General features: G+C 40.8%; 1 protein-coding gene across 1 annotated transcript; it reads left to right on the plus strand.

Annotated features, from left to right (window-relative positions):
• The first annotated feature begins 740 nt into the window (after positions 1-740).
• pfdn1 (prefoldin subunit 1) lies at positions 741-22,315 on the plus strand. Its single transcript, XM_046307435.1, has 4 exons — positions 741-837; positions 1,469-1,635; positions 4,594-4,678; positions 21,942-22,315. The coding sequence occupies exons 1-4, from the start codon at positions 805-807 to the stop codon at positions 22,023-22,025; spliced, it is 369 nt and encodes a 122-aa protein (XP_046163391.1). The 5' UTR covers positions 741-804; the 3' UTR covers positions 22,026-22,315.
• Positions 22,316-22,739: the final 424 nt, after the last annotated feature.

Here is a 22,739-nt window from a genome sequence, read left to right on the forward strand (position 1 = left end):
ATCTAACATCTCTAGAGAGACCTGAAAATAGATGTACAGCGACGCTCCTCTTCCAACCTGACTTGAGCTTGAGAGGGTCTTCAGAGAAGAATGGGAGAAGATCCCCAAATACAGGTGTGCCAAGCTTGTCGCGTCATACCCAAGAAGAGTCCAGGCTGTAATCGCTGCCAAAGGTGATTCAACAAAGTACTGAGTAAATGATCTGAATACTTTTATTTTTTATTTTAATACATTTTTTATTTTATAAATGTGTTAATTAAAAGCTAATTGCTTTCTTATTATGGGATATTGTGTGTAGAAAAATGTTTTAATCTATTTTAGAATAAGGCTGTAAACGTAACAAAATGTGGAAAAATGTTGCACATATTCTGGCTCATCCTAATATTTAAATGTAAATTAATTCCATTATTTTACTTTTTAGATTTGCTTGTATTGTTAGATATTACTGCATAGTTGGAGCAAGAAACATAATCATTTCGGTACATCCGCTAAATACATTACATTACATTTAAGTCATTTAGCAGACGCTCTTATCTAGAGCGACTTACAAATTGAATATGTGTATACCATAAAGGTAGAGGCCATGGTACTCTCACATACACAGAACATGTATTACAGCTTTGATGATACTGGCAAAATATGACATTATACCAGCCATAATCATTAAACCAAATGTTTTTCAGAAATCCATTTGTCAAATAAAATGATGCATGGTAAAAGTACGTCTCTGGGCGGGCTGAACAAGGCAGAAACTGGAAGCTACTTTTATGGGCGTGGTTTCGTTGTTACGTTCTCGTGTTCAACATGGCGGCCCCCATAGATTTAGAGCTGAAGAAGGTAAATCATTTAATCCTCTTTTCATTCTTTCTATCAAATACAATGGTCGAATAAGTTAAGTGTAACGGGGAAATGATTCAACAGTTTACCAAAAATGTATGTGTTATTTATATCAAAGCTTTAAGATGTGATTGAGTCATGCTGCATGGCTTGTGCGCTAACGTTTAGTTTCTGAATTCATGCGCCGTCAGTTAGTTAGCTAGCTCGTGGCAGTTGGGTTAGCTATCTAGCAACGGTGTGTATATACTAGCTAGATGAAAGATTTGACACGATTAGTCATCACTTACATTTTCATCAGCCAATATTAGACCTAGCTAGTCAAACAAAACTAAAACAAGTCCAAGCGCAAGGCTGTTATAGCTGGCCTGCTAACTAACGCTAGCTATAATGAGCAGATGGTTCCTCAGTGATAGGACAATGGGATCATTTTGACCAGACCTAGGTTCACTATTTGCCATCATTTCAAATACTTACTAAAACTCTGCTAGTCTTGAGCTTGCCTATTGCAATAGAAAAATCCTAAAAGTGTAAACCCCACCCACCGAGCACTGTTCAAGCGATTTCAAATATGTATTTTTATAGAAACGCAGGTCTGATGTTTGAAATAATGCTGTCATATTTGTTCATGCAGGCCTTTGCAGAGCTGCAATCGAAAATGATTGACACACAACAAAAGGCGAAACTGGCAGATCTTCAGATCGACCAGCTCACTCGCATGAAGAAACATGCCAACCTGACACATGCAGAAATAAAAACCCTACCAGACAACACCCGCATGTATGAAGGAGTAGGACGCATGTGAGTAGTATTCTCTGTCTTTACTATTGGATTTCACTAATAGAACACTTCCCATGAAGAAACATAGGTAGTCCTTATGTATGTATTCATGTAGCCTATATATGAATTATAACAGATACATATATATGTAACATTTGTTATAAATAGTTATGAGTAACACCATTAAATGTTATATATTTTTATTATTATAAAACTCACCATGTCTTTTTCAAATGGGGACAAGCACTGTTTATGACACAAACTCTTGATGGTGGAGAGAATTTTACAGGTTAAAAGCTGATTTCCTTCAATTCTACATATTTTGTCATGGGGTGCAAAGAACATTTTGCAGTTTAAAAATATATTTTCTTGCAATTCTAGGGGGCAAGCCCCACAGTTTGGGAACCACTGTTGTAGATGACTGTTCATCTTGTCATATACTCTTATGCAGAGGTTCCCAAACTTTTTTGCCCACAACCCCATTTTCATATCTGAAAATTCTTGCAACCCCAACAAGGCCTGTGGCGGGCATGAAATTGTCAGCTAGTTATTGTCATGCAAAATACCGCTGTCATGCCAAATATACACCATCACTATAAATCCATTATTTATTTTAGTCAGTTCTAAAGAAACATGATATAAAGAAAATGTATTTCAGAAGAACAGAATTCGTTTTTATATATATATTTTTATTTTATTTATTTATTTAACATTTATTTAACTAGGCAAGCCAATTATGAACAAATTCGGGCCAATTATGTGCTGCCCTATGGGGCTCCCAATCACGGCCGTTTGTGATACAGGGAGTTGCAGTGCCTTAGACTGCTGCGCCACTCGGGAGCCCAATGTTATGTTAGTTATCTGGCTATGTTCATTGCCATAGGTTAGCATGTTCATTTAGCTGACAAGATATTCTTATCAGTCCCGTGACATTATTTTATATTATGATTTTATAGTAAGAAGAATATAATTGAACTCAGTTGAATGAAATATAAATGATATTTTTACAATTATGGAGCGAGTGCGCATATGAAGTGAGTGTAAAAGGGATCATTTGAAACAGGTCCTATATGCTAAATTTTGTTATTTGGGAACTTTAGTTGTGAATGATACAAACCTTAGAATGTCTTAGAAATCAAAGCATACACTACATGACCAGAAGTATGTGGACACCTGCTCGTCGAATCTCATTACAAATCATAGTATTTATTATGGAGTTGGTCCCACCTTTGCTGCTATAACAGCCCCCACTCTTCCGGGAAGGCTTTCCACTAGATGTTGGAACATTGCTGCGGGGACTTGCTTCCGTTCAGCAATGAGCATTAGTGAGGTCGGGCACTGATGTTGGGCGATTAGGCCTGGCTCACAGTCGGCATTCCAATTCATCCCAAAGGTATTTGATGGGGTTGAGATCAGAGCTCTGTGCAGACCAGTTAAGTTCTTCCACACCGATCTGGACAAACCATTTCTCTATGGACCTTGTGTTGTGCACGGGGGCATTGTCATGCTGGAACAGGAAAGGGACTTCCCCAAACAAAATCGGAAGCACAGAATCGTCTTGAATGTCATTGTATGCGTTGGATAATAATAGTTGACGCAAACTAGACATCTAGGGTTTTTCCAGTAGGACAATGCTCCATGCCACACAGCCATGTCAATCAAGGTGTGGATGGAGGACCACCAGATCAAGACCCTGTTATGGCCAGCCCAATCTCCAGACCTGAACCCTATTGAAACCTCTGGAATGTGATCAAGAGGAAGATGGATGGTCACAAGCCATCAAACAAAGCCGAGCTGCTTGAATTTTTGCGCCAGGAGTGGCATGAAGTCATCCAACATCAATGTGAAAGACTGGTGGAGAGCATGCCAAGACGCATGAAAGCTGTGATTGAAAATCAGGGTTATTCCACCAAATATTGATTTCTGAGCTCTTCCAAAGATCAAGATTTATTAGTATTGTTTTGTTTAAAAATGAATATGAACTTATTTTCTTTGCATTATTCGAGGTTTGACATCTGCATATTTTTTGTTATTTTGACCAGTTCTCATTTTCTGCAAATAAATGCTCTAAATGACAATATTTGTATTTGGAATTTGGGAGAAATATTGTCAGTAGTTTATAGAATAAAACAGAAATGTTAATTTTACCCAAACACATACTTATAAAAAGTAAAACCAGAGAAACTGATAATTTTGCAGTGGTCTCTTAATTTTTTTCCAGAGCTGTATACTCTGAGTTATCCATGTCAATGCTTAAATCACATTAGAATACCATTTTCTTTTTTTAGGTCTTGAAGAAAACAATTTTTTGTGTGTTTGTGTGCGTAATTCCCCTTTAATTGCGCATCTGGGCCTTTTAATTGTGCATCTAGCGAGTGAGAAATGTGCCGGTCTAGCAATGGTTCTGTACGGCTGCTGCTCATTTCATGTCAGTTAGCAAATAACATGGTAGATACAAATTATATACCTACTCATGATATACTTCTGCCAGGTAAGCCTACTTTGCACTTAACATTTAATTGAAAAGGTTTTGGGGAAAGTATTTCTGTTACACGCACAGTGATAGAGAAACGCATGCACCACACACAGGCTATATCGCTGGAAATTAATTGGCAGATATTGTATTATGTTTGGCTTTTTACGCCAATAGTGTTTAACCAGGTGTGGGATAATGTCAATGTTCCGTTTATTAGATAGTAGCCGGGAGCTTGTGGTGTCTGATACTTGTGAGATTTGTTTATGACAGTTTGCAGTAGATAACATGAAATATTGCATGTACTTTCTGAGTTGTTTGGCGAGCTACTCTTATGTGGGCTGCGAGCTACTGGTTGCTTGCGATTGACCTGTTGGAGCCCCCGCTCTATGCTAAAAGAGTCCGTCATTGAAACAAACCAGACCCTAGTCTCTGCTGTTGCCTAGGGTTGGGTTTTTGAGACACCTCACACACTGACTTAATGCTCTCGTCTCTCGCTCTCTCAGGTTCATCTTGCAGTCTAAAGAAGATATCAACACACAGCTGACTTACAAACAGAAGACAGCAGATGAGAAAATTAAGGAGCTTGAGGTATGCAGTAATATTGGCGCAGATTTTTAATTTTTAAAATTTAACTAGGCAAGTCAGTTAAGAACAAAATGTTATTTACAATCAGCTCGGGGATTTGATCCACGAACCTTTCAGTTACTGGCCCAACGTTCTAACAACTAGGCTACCTGCCGCCTATGTGTGCACAGATCCAGACACTTTTGAATATTTCAAAGGTTCAGTCCTCGATATCTCTCCCACTTAGCTTAAGACTTCCTGTAGATCAGTGTTGGGATCGATTCACTTTTACATACCCTCAGTTAAGGAAGTGAATTGAAATGCAACTCATGAATTGAATTTCCAGTCACTTTCTGAATTGACCCAAACCCTACTGTAGATGTTGTAGTCAATACACTGTGTGCCCTAAAACCAGTTATTGCATTCCTTCCACAGCCGCTCTTTAAAAAAATCAGAAACAGATGTTTGTTTTCTCTCTGCTGTCTCCACCTGTATCATTTTCTGTACCATGTATGCTATTAATATTTGAGACCAAATGAATGATGGCTTAAGGGCATTTTTATATTGGGTTGAAACGGATATCTGAAAAAACAGGCATCTCATGCTTGCCAAATACAAATGGTGCAAATAATATATTATTCACTTCTAAAATATACAAATGTGTTCTTCCCTTATGAAGTTAGTGGCTGTGTGAATGGCCCTGTGTCTATTTCGAGCAACTTGACAGTGACACTGGGTTATCAGGCCATGGCGGAAGTGACTGAGAGAACCACCTCTTTAGCGCAGCAAGCATGGAATTCTCTCCGCTATGTGTTTAGATATAGAAAGTGACAGAGAGACAAACAGAGAGACAAACACTCCCACAACTTCTCTGTAGCATCTTTAAGTGGGACTCCAAGAGTTGTTCCTTACTCAAGTTTCAGCAGACACAAATAGCTTTTCCTGGGTGTTGAGTTGGGGTTTCACTCCTATTTCTCTACTTCTGAAGTACATAGAAATGCAAATAACATGGCGTTCATTAACCCCAACAACCTTGATTGAACCTGTGGCGTGAGATGTATCATGTCAGAATGACTTTCCAGCCTGACCTGTCAAGAACATGGCCCAATGGGGACAAAAGTCCCATACGCCACAGGAAATATTGGTCACAAAGAATGCCGTCCGCTGGATCTTTTAAAAATGTTTAAACTAATGTTTCACACTGTGGTCTTTTGTCTGCATTCGATCAGAAGAGCAGTTCCTAGTTTCGTCCTTGTGGAAATGAGCATTGTGTCCTGCTCGAAACAATTGAGCCGAAACAGAAATGTTTTGGTATGCTTCCCCAGATTTGTGCTTAGACACAACCCTGTCTCGGAGCTATATGGACAATTCCTTCGACCTCGTGGCTTGGTTTTTGCTCTGACATGCACTGTCAACTGTGGGACCTTATATAGACAGGTGTGTGCCTTTCCAAATCATGTCCAATCAAGTTGTAGAAACATCAAGGATGATCAATGGAAACAGGATGCACCTGAGCTCAATTTTGAGTGTCATAGCTAAGTGTCTGAATACTTATGTAAATAAGGTGTTTCATTTTTAAAACAATTTTATACCTTTGCAAACATTTCTAAAAACCTGTATTTGCTTTGTCATTATAGGATACTATGTGTAGATTGATGGGAAATTTTATATAATTTAATCTGTTTTAGAATAGGGTTGTAACGCAGCAAGATGGGAAAAAGTCAACCGGTCTGAATACTTTCCGAATGCACTGTATTTAGGCTTGCCATAACAAAGGGGTTAAATACTTATTGACTCAAGACATTTCACCTTTTCATTTTTAATTAGTTTGTAAACATGTGAATACTTTCTGAAAGCTCTGTATGTGTGGTTTCTGGCCCTGGGTCTGAATGTGGCCTTGTCCAGTGGTGTGGTGTAATCCCAGACAAGCCCATGACATCACCCTGGTCAACTCTATGCTCGTGGCTCTGGAGCGACGCCCAGGGTTCCCCTCTTACGGGACAGGATTGTGGTCATAGCCTCACTCACTCGTAATAAAACTGGCATGTCAAACAGATGTTATTTTCCTTTTTTTTGCCAACTAATGCCTCCCAGCCATTTTCTGTTTCATTAGTCTGTGCTGTTTCCCATGGTTACTGTGTGGCTCATGCTACAAAAACAAATAGCTTGTCAGCTGGAAGACTGCAAATGGCAGACCACATTTATGGTTTTGAACTTTTGGAGAGTCTTCTTTGTTCTATATGCGTTTGTTGCCAAAAACAAAACTGCTCGCTGTTTGTAAAGGCTAACTGCTTCCCACTGTCAGTGAATGACTCCTATCTCAGACCCTGAGTCACTTTACTCTTTGGGATGTCATTTAATTTTTTTCACACCTGTGTACAGAGAGACCCATTTTTGTATTTTTTTATAATTTAAATATTTAAATAATTTAAATGTTTTAACCTTTTTATTTAACTAAGCAAGTCACTTAAGAACAAATTCTTATTTACAATGACGGCCAACGCAAGGGCCAATTTTTCGCTGCGCTATGGGACTCCCAATCACAGCCGGTTGTGATACAGCCTGGATTTGAACCAGGGTGTCTGTCGTGACGCCTCTAGCACTGAGATGCAGAGCTTTAGACCGCTGTGCCACTCGGGAGCCCAGGGTTGCCACCAATGGACCCATTCACACTGTATTTAGATCCAGCCTGGAAGTTCTCTCATGTCCGTGCATGAACTCATCTCAGAGGGGTTCCACTGGTAATTTATGAGGTTTTACATGATGTCATCAGTATTCCAGTGGGCCTGCTTCCCCTCATGATACCCAGGTATGTGTGATGACTGCAGTAACAATGACGTTAATGAGGCACTGTTTTGGCCACTGTACAGACTGTCATTGTACTTTAGTCTGTCGTGGGTGATGACATGTCTTTTAAACAACTGTCAGTGGCCTCTGTTATAGTTCTTCTCTTTTTCAACGGGTTATTAAGGGGTGATTTATTGTTATTACCCTTGGGGTTTGGGAGGGTGGGTAGATGTTGGTTATATAGCCATTTAACACTTCAGCAGCATCCTCATGGTGTTCAAAGAACCAATGTGATTTGCATCCATATATGAAATGGAAATGTTTGTTTTGGGGTCATTCCATTTGATTTCAATCACGTTTTGACCGCACCCATTTTGATTTTAACAAATGTCCATACATATTTGCACATGGTTGAAGTGGTCCTGAAAAGTAACTTTTTAGACCTGAATGCCAAAATATTCATGAGATAGAGGGGCTCAAAGTTGACTCGTTTTGCATACCCTACCATCCATTTCTTCATCACTGGAAAAGACAAACGGTTGAGTTTTATATAGTTGAAAAGTTTACAGAGTTGGCAAACTCTTGTATAGTTTCTTGAAAACAATTTGTTAAAATAAAATTCTTAAACATTTTTATTTTTTAAACCTTCAATGTAAATTATTTTCATTTACGCAAATGTTGTAGCTTAGACCTTATTTGACATAATCTGAGGTGTTTGTGTTGTGCCCGCCACCAGTTGAGACACAACATGCTCTTAAATACAGCGTGGGTGCCATGTTTTGGCTGATAAATGTATTAAAATGGGAGTGAAATAGAAATTAACTGGCAACACAGATGGTTGGAGGTCCACACATCAGAGAATTGTTATTTGTTAATTGTTAATTGCTATTTACCAAATCATGGGAGTAAACCACACACACACAAGTCAGAGTTAGTTATCAACGTCCATTTTTAATTATATAAGCTCTATAGCATTTTGACTTTCAACAGTTCAGTATCTCTAATGAAAAGTTGAGAGTCCCCACACAATGGCAAAATGGGATCCTTTATAGCAAAGATCACACATAGTCAGACAGCATAGACATAATTCATTGTTCAGCTTTGTCTCCTTTCCCAAACCCCAGAACCATAAACCAGTCCTCCAAATCAACAGGCATATATCAAATTGTAATTTAGATACAACCAACTCTAAATACAAACTCACAGAGAGGAGAATGAGGCTATAGGTTAAGATAGAAACAACATTAGAGGGAGCATAGAATGATTCCAGACACTGCCACCCTCCTTTCCCCACTGGGAAAGGTAGGGAGTAATAGATATGTTTACACATGATGACACTTTGACCTCTCAGCGGCCCATGCAACTTAGTCTTGACATAGAACAGATAACTGCAACCTCGCCACAGTATTATATAAAAATACCATTCTGATGAGAATTAACTTACACACATTTGATGAATATAAAACGTCTTACATATGTTACCAACAAATTCTGAATCTCCTACGACAGAATGTTGACTTGAATGAGAATATCAGTTTTAAATTATACTCTCAATCACCCATAGGAAACTTATTGAAATCATAATAACATCGATAGTAGAACAGACATTCAATGGTGGGTGGACCAGTGGCAATCTGTGGAACTATTTGGACGTTTCAATTTCAATGATGTGCTAGCTAAATTGCAGTGGTCTGAATGTCCATTGTATGAAATCTATTTCTACGATTTGAAATGACACCCAGTCTGTATTCAAGAGTATGCTGTGTCTCAACCAATGGCAGGCACAACACAAACACCTCGGATGATGTAAAATAGGGTCTAATCTACACCCTAAGAAAGTGAGAAAAATAAATAATTTTAAAGGTAAAAAAAAGAGACCTTTTAAATTATATAAAACCACTTTTACCATGAGCAAATATGTATGACATTTTTGTTCGAATCAAAAGGGGTGCCATCAAAGTGATTGAAATCAAATAGAATGCCTTCGGAAAGTATTCATACCCTTTGACCTATTCCACATTTTGTTAAAACCTGTTAAGCCTACCCCCTACTTTTTCAAACATTCTGTTAAAAATCGCGCAACATTTCAGCGTCCTGCTACTCATGCCAGGAATATAGTATATGCATATGATTAGTATGTGTGGATAGAAAACACTCTGACGTTTCTAAAACTGGTTAAATCACGGCTGTGACTATAACAGAGCCTGTGTTTCATCGAAAAGCGCTAGTAAAACTGATCACTGAAAACTGGAAAAAGTATCAATGCGCCACTTGCATGTATTGTTTATGGGAAACCAAATTATATGGGGCTGAGATTTCAAGTCCTACAGCTTCCACAGGATGTCGCCAGTCTTGTCAATTGCCTGGGCTTTGTTTCTTGGTCAAACGAGTAAGAGAGAGCCAATTCCTTCCGGTCTCCGACAGGATGTTTTGGATGAGAAATTTTCCACCATGAGTTCAAGACGTGGAGCTATTGATTACACATCGCCCCGTGATCAATTTGATAGATTATTAACGTTTACTAATACCTAAAGTTGGATTACAAAAGTATTTCGAAGTGTTTTGTGAAAGTTTATCGTCTACTTTTTTAATTTTAAAAAATGATGTTGCGTTTAAAAACGGTCTTTTTTCCTGTATCACACACTTTCCATAGATCGATATTTAGGGTATATATGGACCGATTTAAATTGAAAAAAAGACCCAATAGTGATGTTTATGGGACATCTCGGAGTGGCAACAAAGAAGATCGTCAAAGGTAATGAATGTTTAATATTTTATTTCTGCGTTTTGTGTAGCGCCGGCTATGCTATTTATTTTGTTGACGTCCCCTTCAGGTATTTCGGGGTGTTGCATGCTATCAGATAATTGCTTCTCATGCTTTCGCCGAAAAGCATTTTAAAAATCTGACTTGTTGGCTAGATTCACAACGAGTGTAGCTTTAATTCAGTACCCTGCATGTGTGTTTTAATGAACGTTTGAGTTTTAACGAGTGCTATTAGCATTTAGCGTAGCACATTTGCATTTCCAGATGGCTAGATGGGACGCCTGCATGTCGGGTGCGCTTAAGTTAATAGCCTAAATTCTATTTTTTATTAAATTAAGACCTAATGTTTTTTTATTTATTTTTACTCCTTTTTCTCCCCAATTTCGTGGTATCCAATTGGTAGTTAGTAACCAGTTAGAGCTCAGCAGAATACTGCCCCCTTTGGAGGAATTGCGTGCCCATAGTAAACAGAAAACAAATCTGTCCAAAATTGCTAATATATGCATATAATAATTATTATTGAATAGAAAACACTCCAAAGCTTCTAAAACCGTTGAAATTATGTCTGTATGTGAAGCAGAACTCACAGGGCAGCCATTCTCCCAAACTCTCTCTGTTATCAGGAAAGTTGGGCCAACTTTGACGTCATCGCACCCACCCTCCCCAACCAGCTATGGATCTGGGATCAGATCAAATCAAATCAAATTTTATTTGTCACATACACATGGTTAGCAGATGTTAATGCGAGTGTAGCGAAATGCTTGTGCTTCTAGTTCCGACAATGCAGTGATAACCAACAAGTAATCTAACTAACAATTCCAAAACTACTGTCTTATACACAGTGTAAGGGGATAAAGAATATGTACATAAGGATATATGAATGAGTGATGGTACAGGGCAGCATACAGTAGATGGTATCGAGTACAGTATATACATATGAGATGAGTATGTAGACAAAGTAAACAAAGTGGCATAGTTAAAGTGGCTAGTGATGCATGTATTACATAAGGATGCAGTCGATGATATAGAGTACAGTATATACGTATGCATATGAGATGAATAATGTAGGGTAAGTGACATTATATAAGGTAGCATTGTTTAAAGTGGCTAGTGATATATTTACATCATTTCCCATCAATTCCCATTATTAAAGTGGCTGGAGTTGGGTCAGTGTCAATGACAGTGTGTTGGCAGCAGCCACTCAGTGTTAGTGGTGGCTGTTTAACACTCTGATGGCCTTGAGATAGAAGCTGTTTTTCAGTCTCTCGGTCCCAGCTTTGATGCACCTGTACTGACCTCGCCTTCTGGATGATAGCGGGGTGAACAGGCAGTGGCTCGGGTGGTTGTTGTCCTTGATGATCTTTATGGCCTTCCTGTAACATCGGGTGGTGTAGGTGTCCTGGAGGGCAGGTAGTTTGCCCCCGGTGATGCGTTGTGCAGACCTCACTACCCTCTGGAGTGCCTTACGGTTGAGGGCGGAGCAGTTGCCGTACCAGGCGGTGATACAGCCCGCCAGGATGCTCTCGATTGTGCATCTGTAGAAGTTTGTGAGTGCTTTTGGTGACAAGCCGAATTTCTTCAGCCTCCTGAGGTTGAAGAGGCGCTGCTGCGCCTTCTTCACGACGCTGTCAGTGTGAGTGGACCAATTCAGTTTGTCTGTGATGTGTATGTTTCTATGTCTTCGGCGAGATGTCTCCTTTCAATAGGGCGTTTCATTGTGAAAATCCCGCGCTCTCTCACCCTTTGGCGGGCAAAAACTTTCTGGTCACGCGAAAATACATGCACTCTCATGCACGCGTCGTGCCTGGAGTTCCCTTTCTTCCAGGAATCATTACATGATGTGAGTTTGTCTGTTCGAGTTGAGAATTGTGTTGCGCGTTTAGAACATCCTAAAGCTTGATTCTGCACTTAGTTTGACCAGTTTAGTCGACATATATGTAATTTTGAAGTTTTGATGGGCAACCCCTCGAATTTTGGCTGCATTTCAGCCGGAATTTGTCACGTTTGATAACCCAAAGACGCAGACTTGAAAGTATGACTCCTTCCACGACTTCTGATTGAAGACCATCAAAAGGTAGGGGAATATTTATGTGGTAATTTTGTGTTTCTGTTGACTCCAACATAGCGGAGAAATATTGCTAATGTCTGAGCGCCGTCTCAGATTATTGCCTAGTGAACGAATTCTGTAACGTTAAAAATAAATGTAACACGGCGGTTACATTAAGAAGCAGTGTATCTTTCTAACTATATGTAGAACATGTATATTTAGTCAAAGTTTATGATGTGTATTGCTGTTATCTGGTGGTTATCATAATTTCTCCGGACATTTTTGTAGCATTTTTTGAACATGTCGTCATTGTAAACAGAGATTTATGGATATAAATTGCATATTATTGAAAAAAACATAAATGTACTGTGTAACATGTCCTATTACTGTCATCTGATGAAGATTTTCAAAAGGTTAGTGAATTATTTTTCTTTTAATCCTGCGTTTGTGATTGCATCTTTTGTTCGACAAAATGGCTATTTAAATTAGCTGTGTCTTTGGTGGTGGTTTGACATAAATATGTGCTATGTTTTCGCCGTAAAACATTTTAGAACTCTGATTTGCTGGGTAGACGAACAAGTTGTTTATCTTTCATTTGAGCTATTGGACTTGTTAATGTGTGGAGGTTAAATATTTCCAAGAATATTTTTGCATTCTGTGCGCCACCTTTTGAGTTGAGTGTGGGTGGGGGTGTCCTTGGGGAACGTGGTAGCGTGATGTCGCTTTAGTCTTGTCTCATCGCTGCAACTCCCGTACGGACTCGAGAGGCGACGGTCGAGAGCTGTGCGTCCTCCGAAACACGACCCGGCCAAGCTGCACTGCTTCTTGACACAATGCCCGCTTAACCCGGAAGCCAGTCGCACCAATGTGTCGGAGAAAACATCATACACCTGGCGACCGTGTCACACCTTTGGCGGCGATTAATGCTTTGAGTCAACTTGGGTATGTCTGTATCAGATTTGCACATCTGGATTTGTGGATTTTTCTCCCATTATTCCCTGTAGATTTTCTCAAGCTATGTTAAGCAAACAAGTCTTTCCACAGATTTTCAATAAAACCTAAGGGAAAATAGTACTGCCAATAAAATAACAATAACGAGGCTGCATACAAGGGGTACCGGTACCGAGTCAATGTGTAGGGATACGGGTTAGTTGATGTAATTGAGGTAATATGTACATGTAAGTAGGGGGTATAGTGACTGCATAGATAATTAAACAGTAGCAGCAGCGTGCGTGAAGGAACCTGTGTGGCAACAATATGCGTGTGTGTGTTGGAGTGTCAGTATGTGTGAGTGTGTAGTTAGTCCAGTGAGTGTACATCGAGCCTGTGCAAGAGTCAGTACAATACATAATTATAAAGTAAGGGGTACTTGGGAACATAAAACTTCACCCCAGCATGTCATTTGCACTCTGAAGCAGGTTCTCATCAAGGATTTGCCTGTGTTCGGCTCCATTCATTGTTCCCTCTATCCTTATTAGTCTCCCAGTCCCTGCCGATGAAAAGCATATTTATATTCTGCCCCAGCTTTATGCCTCATCACAATTATATCTCGGAGATCTACAGACAGTTGCTTGGCATAGTTTCTGCTCTGACATTCACTGTCAACTGACAGGTGTGTTTCTTTCTAAATAATTTCCAAACAATTTAATTGGCCACAGGTGGACTCCAAGTTGTAGTGACATTTTCAAGGATGATCCAAGGAAATTGGATGCGCCTGAGCTCAATTTGGAGTTTCATAGATAAGGGGTGTGAATACTTATGTAAATGATATCAAATAAAAATGTATTTGTCACATGTGCTGAATACAACAGGTCGTAGACCTTACCAAGAAATGCTTACTTACAAGCCCTTAACCAACAATGCAGATCAAGAAATGGAGTTTACTAAAGTAAAAAAGTAACACAAAACAACAATGTACTGGAGGTCGATTAATTAGGGCCGATTTCATGTTTTCATAACAATCGGAAATCTGTATTTTTGGACACCGATTTGGCCTATTTTTTTTAATTTTTATTATTATTATTTTACACCTTTTATTTAACTAAGCAAGTCAGTTAGGAACGCATTCTTATTTTCAATGACAGCCTAGGAACGGTGGGATAGCTGCCTCGTTCAGGGGCAGAACGACAGATTTTCACCTTGTTAGCTCAGAGGATCCAATCTTTCAACCTTACAGTTAACTAGTCCAACGCTATAACTTTTCACTCCACAAGGAGACTGCCTGTTATGCGAATGCAGTAAGCCAAGTTAAGTTGCTAGCTAGCATTAAACTTATCTTATAAAAAAACAATCATTATCACTAGTTAACTACACATGGTTGATGATATTACTATTTTATCTAGCGTGTCCTGCGTTGCATATAATCTGACTGCGCATACAAGTATCTGACTGAGCGGTGGTAGGCAGCAGCAGGCTCATAAGCATTCATTCAAACAGCACTTTAGTGCGTTTTGTCAGCAGCTCTTCGCAATGCTTAAAGCATTGTGCTGTTTATGACTTCAAGCCTATCAACTCCTGAGATTAGGCTGGTGTAACCGATGTGAAATGGCTAGCTAGTTAGCGGGGTGCGTGCTAATAGCGTTTCAAACGTCACTCGCTCTGAGACTTTGAGTGATTGTTCCCCTTGCTCTGCATGGGTAACGCTGCTTCGATGGTGGCTGTTGTCATTGTGTTCCTGGTTCGAGCCCAGGTAGCGGCGAGGAGAGGGACGGAAGCTATACTGTTACACTGGCAATACTAAAGTGCCCTAAAGAACATCCAATAGTCAAAGGTTAATGAAATACAAATTGTATAGAGAGAAATAGTCCTATAATTCCTATAATAACTACAACCTAAAACTTCTTACCTGGGAATATTGAGGATTTGTGTTAAAAGGAACCACCAGCTTTCATATGTTCTGAGCAAGGAACTTAAACGTTAGCTTTCTTACATGGCACATATTGCGCTTTTACTTTCTTCTCCAACACTTTGTTTTTGCATTATTTAAACCAAATTTAGCATTTTTCATTATTTATTTGAGGCTAAATTGATTTTATTGAGTTAAGTTACAACAATACTGAATGAACACTTATTTTAAGTGTCATTATTACAAATACATTTTAAAAATCGTCCGATTAATCGTTATCGGCTTTTTTGGTCCTCCAATTATCGGTATCGGCGTTGAAAAATCATAATCGGTTGACCTCTAGTATGTACAGTGGCTACCGGTACTGAGTCAATGTGCAGAGGGGTACAGGTTACTCGAGGAAATTTGTACATGTAGGTAGGGGTGAAGTGACTATGCATAGATAATAAACAGTGAGTAGCAGCAGTGTAAAATAAAATGGGGGAGGGCAATGTAAATAGTCCAAGTGGCTGTTTGATTGTTCATCAGTCTAATGGCTTGAAATTGAAGGAGCCTTTTGGAGCTGGACCGCTTGCGTGCAGTAGCAGAGAAGAACAGTCTATGACTTGAGTGACTGGAGTCTTTGACAACTTTTTGGACCTTCTTCAGACATCGCCTAGTATATAGGTCCTTGATGGCAGGAAGCTTGGCCCCAGTGATGTACTGGGCCGTACGCACTACATTCTGTTGCACCTTGTGGTCAGATGCCATGCAGTTGCCATACCAGGCGGTGATGCAATCGGTCAGGATGCTCTCGATGGTGCAGCTGTAGAACTTTTTGAGGATCTGGGGACCCATGCCAAATCCTTTCAGTCTCCTGGGGGGGAGAAGGTGTTGTCGTGCCCTCTTCATGACTATATTGGTGTGTTTGGACTCTCGACCTGCTCCACTTCAGCCCTGTTGATGTTAATGGGGGCCTGTTTGGCCCTCCTTTTCCTGTAGTCCACGATCAGCTCCTTTTGTCTTGCTCATATTGATGGAGAGATTGTTGGCCTGGCACCACACTGCCAGGTCTCTGACCACCTCCCTATAGGCTGTATCATCATTGTTGTTGATCTGACCTACCATCTTTGTCATCAGCAAACTTGATGATGGTGTTGGAGTCGTGCTTGGCAAGGCAGTCGTGGGTGAACGGTGTATAGGAGGGGACTAAGCACACACCCCTGAGGGGTCCCCGTGTTGAGGATCAGTGTGTCATGTGTTGATGCCTACCCTTACCATCACTGTCAGGAAGTCCAGGATCCAGTTGCAGAGGGTGTTTCGTCCCAGGGTCCTAAGCTTAGTGATGTGCTTTGAGGGCACTATGGTATTGAACGCTGAGCTGTAGTCATTGAACAGTTTTCTCACATAGGTGTTCCTTTTGTCCGGGTGTGAAAGGGGAGAGTGGAGTGCGATTGACATTGCATCATCTGTGGATATGTTGTATGCAAATTGAAATGGGTCTAGGGTGTCTGGGATGATGGTGTTGATTTGAGCCATGACCAGCCTTTGAAAGCACTTCATGGCTACCGACGTGAGTGCTACGGGCGGTAGTCATTTAGGCAGGTTACCTTCCCTTTCTTGGGCACAGGGACTATGGTGGTCTGCTTGAAACATGTAGGTATTACAGACTTGGCCAGGTACGGGTTGAAAATGTCAGTGAAGACACTTGCCAGTTGGTCCGTGCGTGCTTTGAGTACACGTCCTGGTAATAAGTCTGGCCCCGCAGCTTTGTGAATGTTAACCTGTTTAAAGGTCTTGCTCACATCGGACATGGAGTGTGTAATCACACTGTTGTCCGGAACAGCTGGTCCTCTCATGCATGCTTCAGTGTTGCTTGCCTCGAGCGAGCATAAAAGGCATTTAGCTCGTCTGGTAGGCTCACGTCATTCAGCAGCTCTCGGCTGTGTTTCCCTTTGCTGTCCGTAATAGTTTGCAATCCCTGCCACATCCGACGAGCGTCAGTACCAGTGTAGTAGTATTCAATCTTAGTCCTATATTGACGCTTTGCCTGTTTTTATGGTTCGTCTGAGGGCATAGCGGGATTTCTTATAAGCGTCCAGTTTAGTGTCCAGCTCCTTGAAGCGGCGGCTTTAGCCTTTAGCTCGGTTCGGATGTTGCTTGTAATCCATGGCTTCTGGTTGGGATATGTACTTACGGTCACTGTGGAGATGACGTCGTCGATGCACTCATTGATGAAGCCGGTGACTGAGGTGGTATACTCCTCAATGCCATTGGATGAATCCCGGAAACATATTCCAGTCCTGTAGCGTAGCATCCCCGTCACCTGACCACTTCCGTATTGAGCGAGTCACTGGTACTTCTTTCTTTAGTTTTGTTATTGTCAGATTTGCCAAATGGAGGGTAAGTGAGAGCTTAGTTGTTGTCTCTGTGTGTGGAGTAAAGGTGGTCTAAAGTTTTGGTTTTTTCCCCCTCTGGTTGCACATTTAACATGCTGGTAGAAATGAGGTTAAACTGATTTAAGTTTGCCTGCACTAAAGTCCCTGATGAGCATTTTCTTGTTTGCTTTTGGCCTTATACAGCTCTTTGAGAGCGGTCCTAGTGCCAGTATCGGTTTGTGGTGGTAAATAGATGACTATAGATGAGAACTCTCTCTGTAGATAGTGTGGTCTACAATTTATCATGATGTACTCTGTCTCAGGCGAGCAATACCTCGAGACTTCTCTAATATTAGACATCGCACACCAGTTATTGACAAATGGACACGCACCCCTGCCCCTCGTCTTACCAGATGTAGCTGCTCTGTCCTGCTAATGCACGGAAAACCCAGCCAGCTCTATATTATACATGTCGTCATTCAGCTACGACTCGGTGAAACACAAAATATTGCAGTTTTTAATGTCCCGTTGGTAGGATAGTCTTGATCGTAGAACATCCAGTTCAGTTTCCAGCGATTGCACGTTGGCCAATAGGACGGATGGTAGATGCAGTTTACCCACTCGCCAACAAGTTCTCACAAGGCACCCCGACCTCCGCCCCCTGTATCTCCGTCTTTTCTTTAGGCGAATGGTGGGGATTTGGGCGTGGTCTCATGAAAGAAAAATATATGACATATTTCTGTATTTCATTTTGAATCCATTTGCAACCATTTCTAAAAATATGTTTTCACTTTGTCATTATGTGGTATTGGGTGAGAGAACAAGTCTATTTAATCCATTTTGAATTCAGGCTGAAACACAACAAAATGTTGACGAGGTCAAGGCGTATGAATACTTTAAGGCACAGTAAATAGGGCTATGAGTCATCTGTAAATGTCAAGTAATCATTGGCAGAATTGTTCTGTTGACATTTGTTAGAAACTTCGATAACATCAAGCGTGCAACAGCATTAGTTCAGAATAGGCTTCCTCTGCATCTGATGCAGGGACCCGACATGACAACGGGTCTATTTGTTGTTCTGTCTGTGTGCAGTCTTTCTAGCTTGCCATTGTTGCCCTGGCTCAAGTCCTCAGAGCTGGTCATCGCATACGTAAGGATCCATGCACTGTACAACAAGACTCACTGACCTGACAGCCACCCACATAAATGCAAGAGGACCAGCATTGATTCCATAGGCTCAACAGTAGGTGAGGGTATATTGACTCCATGACACTGCCTGTTTGAGGTCAATAGGGCGTCCCTAATAATTCTTGTTTAATGGGATGGCCCCTTAGGCTTCGTCACTTGGCTACGTTAGTTTTTGACCGTAACATAAATCTGTGAATAAACAAAAGGCTCAACTTTTCCTGCATTCCACACTGGTGAGAGGGCACATATGTTGCCTTAGATATGGGTCTTAACATGTTTTGACAAGGAACATTATACACGCTACAGTGCATTCGGAAAGTATTCATACCCCTCAACTTTTTCCATATTTTGTTACAACCTCATTCTAAAATTGATTAAATAGATTTTTTTCCATCATCAATCTACAAAATACCCCATAATGACAAAGCAAAAATGTTGGAGTGTCCCCCATTCTTCTCTGCAGATCCTCTCAAGCTCTGCCAGGTTGGATGGGGAGCATCGCTGCACAGTTTTTTTCAGGTCTCTCCAGAGATGTTTGATAGACAAGCCTAAGATTACCATGCACAATGCCAAGCGTCGGCTGGAGTGGTGTAAAGCTCACTGCCATTGGACTCTGGAACAGTGGAAATGTCCTCTGGAGTGATGAATCATGCTTCACCATCTGGCAGTCCGACAGACAAATCTGAGTTTGGCGGATGCCAGGAGAACACTACCTGCCCCAATGCATAGTGCGAAATGTAAAGTTTGGTGGAGGAGGGATAATGCTCTAGGGCTGTAAGGTCCGGGCACCTTAGTTCGGGTGAAGGGAATTACCTGGATGTCTGCATAAATTGGTCATCAAATTTGATCTGATCTTCATCTAAGTCGCAACAATAGACAGACAGTGTGCTTAAACTAATAAAACACAAATTATTGTATTTTCTTGTCTATATTGAATACATCATTTTAACACTCACAGTATAGGTTGGAAAAGGCTAATGGCTAATCCAAAAGTTGGAGTCAGCTAACCTGGAGTTCAATCAATGAGACGAGATTAGAGACGTTGGTTAGAGCTGCCTTGCCCTATAAAAAAAATCACAAAATTTGAGTTTGCTAATCACAAGAATCATTGCCGGATGTGAACCATGCCTCGAACAAAAGAGAACTCAGAAGACCTAAGATTAAGAATTGTTGACTTGCATAAAGCTGGAAAGGGTTACAAAAGTATTTCTAAAAGCCTTGATGTTCATCAGTCCACTGTAAGACAAATTGTCTATAAACGGAGAAAGTTCAGCACTGTTGCTACTCTCCCTAGGAGTGGCCGTCCTGCAAAGATGACTGCAAGAGGACAGCACAGAATTCTCAATGAGGTTAAGAAGAATCCTAGAGTGTCAGCTAAAGCCTTACAGAAATCTCAGGAACATGCTAACATCTCTTGACAAGTCTACGATACGTAAAACACTAAACAAGAATGGTGTTCATGGGAGGACACCACGGAAGAAGCCACTGTTGTCCAAAAAAACATTGCTGCACGTCTGAAGTTTGCAAAACTGCATGTGGATGTTCCACAGCACTACTGGCATATTTTCAACTAAAGTTGAGTTGTTTGGAAGGAACACACACTATGTGTGGAGAAAAAAAGGTACAGCACACCAACATCAAAACCTCATCCCAACTGTAAAGTATGGTGACGTGAGCATCACGGTTTGGGGCTGCCTCAGGGCCTGGACAGCTTGCTATCATTGACGGAAAAATGAATTCCCAAGTTCATCAAAACATTTGCAGGAGAATGTTGGGCTATCTGTCCACCAATTGAAGCTCAACAGAAGATGCAACAGGACAATGATCCAAAACGCAGAAGTAAATCAACAGAATGGCTTCAACAGAAGAAAATACGCCTTCTGGAGTGGCCCAGTCAGATTCCTGACCTCAACCCGACTGAGATGCTGTGGCATGACCCCAAAGAGAGCAGTTCACACCAGCCATCCCAAGAATATTGCTGAACTGAAATAATTTTGTAAAGAGGAATGGTCCAAAATTCCTCTGGACCGTCTGATCCGGTCTGATCCGCAACTACAGAAAACATTTGGTTGAGGATCTTGCTGCCAAACGAGGGTCAACCAGTTTATTAAATCCAAGGGTTGACATACTTTTTACAACGTGTGCTATGAATGTTTACATGGTGTGTTAAATGAAGACATGAAAACGTATAATTGTTTGTTTTATTAGTTTAAGTAGACTGTCTTTTTGTGTCCTAGCTGAAGATCAGATCAAATGAAATTACCAATTTATGCAGAAATCCAGGTATTTTCAACAGGTTTACATACTTTTTCTCGCCACTGTACAATTACATTCTAGATGATTATGTGCTTCCAACTTTGTGGCAACAGTTTGGGGAAGACCCTTTCCTATTTCAGCATGACAATGCCCCCGTGCACAAAGTGACGTCCATACAGAAATGGTTTATCAAGATCGGTGTGGAAGAACTTGACTGGCCTGCACAGATCCCTCACTTCAACCATATCGAACACCTTTTGGAATGAATTTGAACTCCTGACTGCGAGCCAGGCCCAAGCACCCAACATCAGTGCCCGATCTCACGAATGCCCTTGTGGCTGAATAGAAGCAAGTCCCCGCAGCAATGTTCCAACATCTAGTGGAAAGCCTCCCCAGAAGAGTAGAGGCTGTTATAGCAGCAACGGGGGGGACCAACTCCACATCAATACCCATGATTTTGGAATGAGATTTCCACGTACTTTTGGTCATGCAGTGCACATCCCCCTATTCTCTGTTATAGGCCCATATATTCTGTGGAGCAAGACCGACTGGGTAGGAATAGCACCCTTTGTTATTACTTGACTGACTGTAGGCCTATACATTCATATTAACAGAAACTATGTGCCTGGTCTATAGCGTTGCGGTGTCGGTGATGTGTATCGAATTGATCCTGAACTATCTGTGAAAGGTGCTGTAATGTCCCTTTATGGCCACATTCTCCGACTCGCTCACCAGGTGTCCGTGGCACATGTGGCCTTTTCCCTTGCAGCATTTAGAACTTCGTGCAGAGTAACTTTTCATTGAAACTGGCTCCAGGGGTGGATATTTGGATAGTTCTTTGTACAGAACGTTTTAACGTTTCAGGAAATACTATTTAGAATGTGTCTCTGTATGTAGGCATATTTGTGTAGACATGTATCCATTCCTTGTGTTCCCCAGTATTGTGAAGACATCTGCCATCTCCAGAAAGGAAAATATCCCTCTGAGGTCATGATGGGTAAATGAGTGGTTGACTGAATCTGTCCTTTTTGTCCTCTCTACAGCAAAAGAAGACGTACCTGGAGCGCACTGTGAAGGATGCTGAGGACAACATCAGAGAAATGCTCATGTCCAGGAGGGCCCAGTGAAATTGAAACACCAATACAAACACATACTTTCGCTAATTTGTGACTTCCCTCTGATATAATTTGTGTATGTTATAACCGGCTACAGTAAACCTTAATGACTGACCAAGCAGCTGCTGTTCTCCATATGGAGTCTGAGGTTTTCTTGCTTCTCTGCCAGTACTGTAACATCTGCCCTGTTAAGTTATACAATCTTGGACTGTGTCTTGCAATGTCATTTTAACTTCTCAACTTTTTTTGTTTGTTACTCCTGCAGTTTGTTGATATGATAATAAAAATGGGTATTGAAACGAGAGGATTGTGCCTTGTGTTTATTTTAGAGGCTTATTGCACTTGTTGGCTGCTGGTGTGACTGTTTAATCAGTCAAGGGTAGACTTAATTGATTCCTGTGTGTGTGTGTGTGTTTTTGCATGTGCACGATTGTTTGTTCCTTCCTATATATTCTGCCTTTGAGTTGCGTTCCCATGCAAAACTAGACAGATAGCTAACAACTAAGTCTTCAATAAAACTCCCAAGGCGTGACTTTTCTTGAATGAATACATTGAAAACGTTTATGTTGTGAAACTGCAAAATACAGAAAATAATATACTTTAGTGTTCAATTCACACCGACATACTGTAGCTGTACATTAAACATTTGAAGTTTCATAAATACAAAGCACGCGCTAAGGTACCATGCATCTGGCATGATGCCAAACCATATAGCTAATTGTTAAC

This window comes from Oncorhynchus gorbuscha, linkage group LG16 (genome assembly GCF_021184085.1).
Source record: "Oncorhynchus gorbuscha isolate QuinsamMale2020 ecotype Even-year linkage group LG16, OgorEven_v1.0, whole genome shotgun sequence".
Lineage (NCBI taxonomy): Eukaryota > Metazoa > Chordata > Actinopteri > Salmoniformes > Salmonidae > Oncorhynchus > Oncorhynchus gorbuscha.

Excerpts from the sequence above, each read along its gene's own strand:
- pfdn1 (XM_046307435.1), top strand. The coding sequence starts at position 805 with ATGGCGGCCCCCATAGATTTAGAGCTGAAGAAG. Across the intron at positions 1,636-4,593 it reads TATGAAGGAGTAGGACGCAT|GTTCATCTTGCAGTCTAAAG; the intron begins GTGAGTAGTATT and ends TCGCTCTCTCAG. Across the intron at positions 4,679-21,941 it reads AGAAAATTAAGGAGCTTGAG|CAAAAGAAGACGTACCTGGA; the intron begins GTATGCAGTAAT and ends TCCTCTCTACAG.